Source organism: Nicotiana attenuata, chromosome 11 (genome assembly GCF_001879085.1).
Source record: "Nicotiana attenuata strain UT chromosome 11, NIATTr2, whole genome shotgun sequence".
Taxonomy (NCBI): domain Eukaryota; kingdom Viridiplantae; phylum Streptophyta; class Magnoliopsida; order Solanales; family Solanaceae; genus Nicotiana; species Nicotiana attenuata.
The window spans coordinates 1,823,750-1,831,571 of record NC_031999.1 but is presented as its reverse complement, the minus strand read 5'-3'; the positions used below and the strand labels follow the sequence as shown (position 1 = coordinate 1,831,571).

Here is a 7,822-nt window from a genome sequence, read left to right as displayed (position 1 = left end):
ATCCCTAGTAGACATGTTTTGGCCAGAGAATCATAGTGACCCTTTCTCACTCATCCGAACTCCGAATAAGGCGCCGTCTATTCCTAAGCTTCTCTTGACTTCCTTCACACTTCCATGAAGTTTCACCCCATTCCCACACTCGTGGAAATAGTTATGGCCTTCGGACACTTCGGCAAATTATGATAATGCCACTGCCCTTGGCGAAGTCAATCCCATAGGCAAATGAACTCCAAATGATGCCAAACTTGTAAGCATATATAAGAGCATACTAGGAACAAGGCCTACTACCGAAATCCCTAGAGTTCCTTTGTAGCTCAGAAACGTACGGTTGTGACATTCAGGCACGTACGTGGCCGTCACCCGCAGGCTAGACCCTTGGTCTCATCCCAAGTCCTCGCTAAACTCTCTTGGAACTCTTAGGACATGCAACACAACATATCTATATGGTTGTTGCCTCATGCAAAGCCCCTCTGTCTGATGCTCCTTCACAATGCATCGTCAGTACACGTCGCCTACGCAACTGACACTCGTCCTGCCGCCTTATAGCACGCAGTACTCATGGATGGCATGACCCCCAAAATGCGGGGTATGACACTCTACCTCCTTTTTTCTTTTAAGGAGTCATATCAACTCCACCTCTTTGTACACCTCTGCTTTATAAGTCAAAAATTTTATATGGAAATTTGAAGAGTCAAGCTTGGGTAAATGTAGAAGATTTGCAATTGGAAGTTATAGAAGATAAAAAGTTAGTTTCGAGAAAAATGCGATACATCTATTATATTTGAAAGGTTAACTCGATGAACTTTAAAATGCATGCAAATTGATAAATAGCAAGAGCATTATATACTTTAAGAGCAATCTGACGTCCAGAAAAGTCAAAAATATCAAAAGCTGGTAACAATGGAATCTGAGGGAGTTGCTGGCTTCCGTCTATAGCCAAAATGGAGCAAATTGACTAACAATGGTCATTGTTCTTTCACTTTAGATTCAAGCTTTAAAATCCCTATTCTACCTGCAGAACTCATCAACAAAATCCTATTAAGGCTGCTAGTGAAATCCCTTTTGAAATTCAGGTGTGTTTCAAAATCTTGGTTTGCTTTTGTCGAGATTGTAACTAAAAGAATGAATCAACCTCCATTGAAGGTTGAGCTTGAGCTCTCATCACGAGAGGAGAAGAATCTTGTGGATAGAGAATAAAATTGGGTAAAATAGTGTACTTTCCTATTCAATTGAAGTAGCACTTATACACGTGAGAAAAGAGAGTAAGTAATGTAACTACTAATTACTAAACTACCCCTATAACTAAGTCAACTACTAACCTCGGAAGTCTAATAACTAACTAAAATCAATACAACATAAATAATACTAACTACACTTGATAATACTCAATAATCTTAATACCCCACCTCGAGTTGGAGGTGATGAACTCACTGCCAACTTACCAAGAAGGTCATAATGCTTGATCCCTATAAGTGCTTTTGTTAAGATGTCTGCCAGCTGGTTATGAGTAGAATTGTGATGAAGTGTAATCAAACCATCATGCAACTTGTCTCTCACAAAGTGACAATCTACCTCTATATGCTTTGTCATCTCGTAGAATACAAGGTTTGTAGCAATGTGCACGGCTACTTGATTGTCACAGAAAACTGGGATAGGGGCATCACAAGAGACTATCAACTCTTCTAGCAATCTTTTGACCCATACCAACTCACCGACCACCTTCCTCAATGATCTGTACTCTGCTTCTGCAGAAGACAATGAGATAGTGGTCTGCTTCTTTGATTTCCAACTGATTGGGTTGCCTCTAAGGAGCACAAGATACCCTCTCACAGACCTCCTGGAATCAGGGCATGCAGCCCAATCTGAGTCACAATAAGTTGTGACTTCATAAGAAGAATCATTAGACAAAAAGATGCCTAAGGTAGAATCAGCCTTCAGGTATCTAAGTACATGTATGGCAGTCTTGAGATGAGGTTCTCTTGGTGTTTGCATGAACTGACCCATGTGCTGCACACTGTAGGCAATGTCTAGTCTTGTGCTTGTGAGAAAATTGAGCTTCCCCATTAGCTTCCTATAATATGTTGGATCAGATAATAAGGTGCCTCTTCAGCTTTGATTTTGGTTGATGAATCAAGTGGAGATGATATATAAGAATATCCCAGGCAGTCATACTCTTTTAACAGAATTTCCTCTGATAAATCAATACTACATCATCCTTGTAAAGCATCTTTAGTCCCAAGAAATAGTGTAGATTGCCTAAGTCTTTTATTCTAAAATGATTGTGCAAAAATGTCTTTAGTGCTGTGATTTCTTCAAGGTCGGTCCTAGTAAGGATCATATCATTAACATATAATTCCACAAAAAATGATGAACTACCTTGTTTCTTGTAGAATAAAGAGTAGTAATTTGATGACCTCTAGAATGTAACACTCTGCCAGCTTATCATACCACTGTCTACTGGCTTGTTTGAGGCCATGTAAGGACTTTCTTAGTCTGCACACAAGTGATGTATTCTCCACCATCATACCTTGTGGGATTTGCATACACTTCTTCATGTAGATCTCCGTGAAGGAAAACATTATTCATATCCAGCTGATAAAGATCCCATCCTCTCTTTACTGCAATGCTAATTAAGGTCCTAGTAGTGGTCATCTTCACTATTGGAGAAAAGGTTTCTGTGTAATAAACTCCAGCCTCCTATGTGTATCCTTCTACCACAAGCCTTACCTTGTATTTTTCCACACTACCATCTGCTTTGTGCTTGATTTAGTACACCCACTTGCACCCTATAGCTTTTTTTCCTGCAGGCAAATAAACTAAATCCTAAGTATGATTAGCATATAAAGCTTCAAACTCTTGTGTCATTGCTACTTGCCAGGCAGGATTCATAGATGCTTCCTCATAAGAGTTGGTTCACACTCATGTGAAATGTTCTTCACTAGCTGCTAACTATCATGACTTAAAGCATTAAAGGATACAAAATGACTGTTGGTAAAAAGAGCAGTGAGTGATGTAGGTGAAGAGGGAACTGGTTGGTGTTCAGGATTTATACTATTGCTTAAATGGTTATATGGTTGCAGATTAGGCAGTGTACACACATAGTCTTTAAGGTGAGAAGGGGTGATGAGTATTATGCATGATCTCCTATGTTGTATAGGATTAGCTTGGTTGTTATCAGGTTCCATATGATGTATCTGTTCAAAAGATGATACATGTTTCTAAATGATTTTCAGCTATAGGACTGTCAGTGTGGGTTCTGTTATCTGATTTTGGGCTGATTTGTAAGTTATGGTTATCTAGGCTTAAAGAATTTGGTGATGTATTTGTAAATGGTGATTGTGTATCTTCAGATATAGGACTGCTAGTGGCACAAGTTGATACATTTCTATCTTCAGATATAGGACTACTAGTGGCAGAAGTTGATGCATTTCTACTAAGAGTACAATGATTATCAGAAGTATTCACTATGGTGTTTGGACAAGAAGAATTAGAATTTACCATATGCAAGACAGAAGGGAAAGAAGAATGTTCAGGTGAAATGGCAAAAGGAAACACATCTTCATGGAACAAAACATCTCTAGATACATGCACTATTTTTGTGGCTAGGTCCAAGACCTTATATCCCTTCACCCCAAAGGGATACCCTAAAAACACATGGGTAGTAGCCATTGGTTTGAATTTGTCTTCGTGAGTCTTGAGTGTGGTGGTGTAACATAAGCAACCAAAGCTTTTAAGGTGTGAGTAGGTTGGTTTTCTGTTGTAAAGAAGCTCAAAAAGGCATTTGTTATTGAGGAATGTGGAGGAAAATCTATTTATCAGATAGGTGCCAGTTAGGATACACTCCCCCAATATCTCATTGGTTGGATTGATAAAGCAAGGCCCTTGCAGTTTCTAGTAAATATTTGTGTTTTCTTTCCACTACACCATTCTGTTGCGATGTGTATGAGCAGGTTTTCTGGTAAATTATGGCTTTGTCTTGAAAAAATAGCATGGCCTCACTATTTGCAAATTCCAGTCCATTATCAGATCTAACAACTTTGACTGAAGAATTAAACTGGTTTTCAATCATAAGATGAGGGCTTTAATGGCTTAAAGGGTGTTGCTTTTAATGCTTAGAAGATGTGTACAGGTTGATATGCTAAATTTATCAACCATGGCAAGGAAATATTTGTAGTTATCATGTGTGACTATGTGATAGGGGCCCCATAAGTCTATGTGTAAAAGTTCAAAGGTTTTGGTAGTGGGTGATGTTTTCTGGGGAAATGGTAGTCTTGTCTGCCTTGCCATGAGGCAGACAGTACAAAAGAAAGGTTGTTCGGGAGAAAAATTACTAGGTATGGTAGAGATCCTTCTCGTTTTCACAAAGGGTACATGTACTAGTCTGTTGTGCCACAGATGTTCAACATTGTCCCTATGAGATGCAATAGATAACACAAAGGAATTCATACCAAATGAGGATTCAGTTTTATTACTTGAATGAAGTCTATTTACATTGTTGAGTGATTTATTTTACAGTTGAAAATGAATGTAAAGGCAGACCGTGACTCTCTCCTTTATTTAAAACATCAACTAATGCAGGAAAGTAGGAATGATAACAAAAAGTAGCAGGAATAGAAGATATACTAGACTTTGGACAACCGTGACACTTTGATCATGGGAAGTACAAACCATGCTTTGCTTTACCAATCTCCAGAGGCCTCTTTATTGAAGGGGCATGCATCATGCAGAGATATTTGTTAAAATTAACTATGCAATTGAGGTGGTCTATTAAAGAGTGAATAGAGATGAGGTTGTACTTGAAACTAGGTACATACAACACTCTGACTAAAGTTAACATAGGACCAAGAAATGCATCCCCAATTTCTGTCACTTTCACCCTATATCCATTAGGTAATGTAACTAGAAAAGGATAAGATAAGGTTCTAATGTTATTCAGAAAAGATTTTTTATTTGTCATGTGATTTGAAGCCCCACTATCTAATATCCACAGGTCAGCAATTGATTTAAATCATTTACACACAGTGGTCTCAGCAATCTGTTTATAAGTAGAACAAGCTAGAATACCTGCAAAGTTTGTAGCTCCACATGCTATGTTGTTTGAGCTTTCCCCTGTGTTTCTTCCTGGAAATTTCTCCAATAGGTTGAGCAGCTGATTGTATTGCTCTTTTGCCAAGTGTTGAAATCCCTGATCATGATTTCCACCTTCAACCTCTTCACATTCTGCATGAACATTTGCAACAAATGGTGCATTCCTTCCTTTTATGAAACTTAGAATCCCGTGGAAAGCCATGTATCTTGTAGTAATTATCCCTGGTGTTCCCTGGCTTTTTGCAGTAGTCACAGAACAATCGAGACTTGGCAGGTGGATAACTTGGCTTGTTTGAATTATATGAGTTGTGAGCAGTACCATTTCCTCTTTGATTGTAATTTGTCCTAAACTTGTTATTCCTAGGTCCATTTACATTCAATGAAGTGGACTCCATAACCAATCTGTTGCTTGGCCTGAATTTTCTCAGCTTCTATTCCTGAATGAGAATGGAGAAGGCCTGTGCTATATTGGGCAGTGGATTCATCACAATTATGCACTATTTTGTAGACTTCGTTTAAGCCCATTAGGAACTGAATCATTCTTTGATCCTACTCAGCCTTGTGCATATTAGCCTTTGCACCACAAGTACATTGACAATTGCACTGCGCATGTGCATTCAGGGTATTCAATTCCTCCTAAAGTCTTTTTATTTTTGTGTAATACCTTGTGATGTCTAAAGCCCTTTGGCTAAGGTCGTTAATTTCCTTCTGTAATTGATACAACTTAGCTCCATTAGTTTGATCATATCTATCTTCCAGTTCTTGCCATAATTCCTTGGCATAACTGACATATTGTAGACTGTCAGCTAGGTCCTTTGAAAGTGAGTTTAGGATCCACGATGTGACCATGTCGTCGCATCACGCCCACTGATCATAGGTTGTATCCTCATCACTAAGTTTATTACATTTCCCAGTAATGAATCCAACCCTGTTCTTCACGAAAATGCTCTAAGAACTCATCTTCTCTAAGATCTGTACCCTGTTCCATTGAAGGCAACGGGTACCAGTGTCGTTCCGGCACTCTCCGATGGGTGCATGTACAACGGGTTGGTCGTATTCTGAGTTTCCTTATCTTCAGCCATCAATTGAGAACGAGTCCTAGACGACTAGAAGAATTAATCTCTGAATTTGAGGAAAAATCAAAGATTTTCAAAACCCTAGCGACGAACTATGAAATGTAGATTTTGATTTTTGCAAAACTAAAAACTGAGATTGAATGATGAGATTTGACCAAAATGAAGAGAAAGCCGATTAAAAATTCGAGCTGAGCTTTGATACCATGTCGAGGTTGTAACTAAAAGAATGAATCAGCCTCCATTGAAGGTTGAGCTTGAGCTCTCATCGTGAGACGAGAAGAAGCTTCTGGAAAGAGAATGAAATTGGGAAAAATAGTGTACTTTCCTATTCACATGAAGTAATACTTATACACGTGAGAAAAGAGAGTAAGTAATGTAACTATTAATTACTAAACTACCCCTGTAACTAACTCAACTACTAACCTCTTAAGTCTAGTAACTAACTGAAATCAATACAACATAAATAATACTACTACACTTGGTAATACTCGATAATCTCAATAGCTCTAATCTATAGCCCCTAATTTGTCAACACTCATCTCAGTTTATCCGCTAAAAACGAGTACTACATCTACTATAGGCTTATAATTGGGTTAGATCTACCTGAGTACAGTCTTAATGACTGTTCCCTTAGTTCTTTACTTTATCGATCTGTTACTAGGGCTTCTTACTTGGATTATCCTATGAGAAAACCCCAAAAATCTGTTGAGATTGTGGGTTCTGTTAATGGGTTGATTTTTCTTGCCATCGAGGAAAATGATTGTTTATTTGGAATCCTTCAATTAGGAAGTTTAAGAAACTGCCTGATTGTGGTGTTGCTGGTTACTATTTCATGTTTGGTTTTGGATATGATGTGCTTCATGATGATTATAAGGTAGTGGGTATTTACCGCAATTTGAGTTATAAAGGTTTGCATAATGTTGAGATCAAATTATATAGTCTAGATAGTGATTCTTGGAGAAGTATAGATGATTTTCAGACCGGGATGCTCTTCATTAAGTCGGGTATATTTGTGAATGGGAAGCTTCATTGGGCTAATACTACCTCTCGCAATCCTTCTTATAAGGGTTGGGACATAATTTCTATTAATGTAGCTGATGGAAAATGGGTGAAGGTGGAGAAACCTTGCTATGGAAAAAGAGATTTTGATTTTAGTCCGTGCCTAGGAGTCTTGGGAAGTGATCTTTCTGTGTTTTGTAATATTCGGAAGACTCATACAAATGTATGGGTTATGAAGGACTACAAGGTTAAAGAATCTCGGACAAAGATGTTTACCATCAAGTGTCATTTTGATTCTGAGGATTATCTCTTTCATCCACCCTTTTATATTTCAAATGAAGGCGGAATTTTGTTTGAGATTGGATCAATTTTCATGATTTACAATCCAATGGATGACTCAATCAGATATCCAGGGGTTACCAACTATTATGCTTTTTTTGGCAAAGATCTACATTGAAAGCTAGTTTGGCCCTTTTTGGCAGAAGGTACAAGGGATGAAACAACAACCTAGGTTGAAAAGATCAGATGAAGACATTCTTGTAATTGTTAACTAGTAAGAGTTCCCTATGCATGGTTCTCAAGTGCTGTTAAATTCTGTTTCTTTTATCAAACATACAACAAGACACTGCATATTACGAACATCTATGAACCATATGTGC

General features: G+C 38.1%; 1 protein-coding gene across 1 annotated transcript; it reads left to right on the top strand.

Annotated features, from left to right (window-relative positions):
• LOC109234648 (F-box/kelch-repeat protein At3g23880-like) lies at window positions 5,289-7,620 on the top strand. Its single transcript, XM_019400717.1, has 2 exons — window positions 5,289-5,362; window positions 6,951-7,620. Exons 1-2 carry the CDS (start codon window positions 5,289-5,291, stop codon window positions 7,618-7,620), a joined length of 744 nt encoding a protein of 247 aa, XP_019256262.1.

Coding starts and splice junctions, on each gene's coding strand:
- LOC109234648 (XM_019400717.1), top strand. CDS start 5,289: ATGTATCTTGTAGTAATTATCCCTGGTGTTCCCTGGCTTTTTGCAGTA. Junction 5,363..6,950: donor GAACAATCGAGACTTGGCAG/GTGGATAACTTG, acceptor TCCTTCAATTAG/GAAGTTTAAGAAACTGCCTG.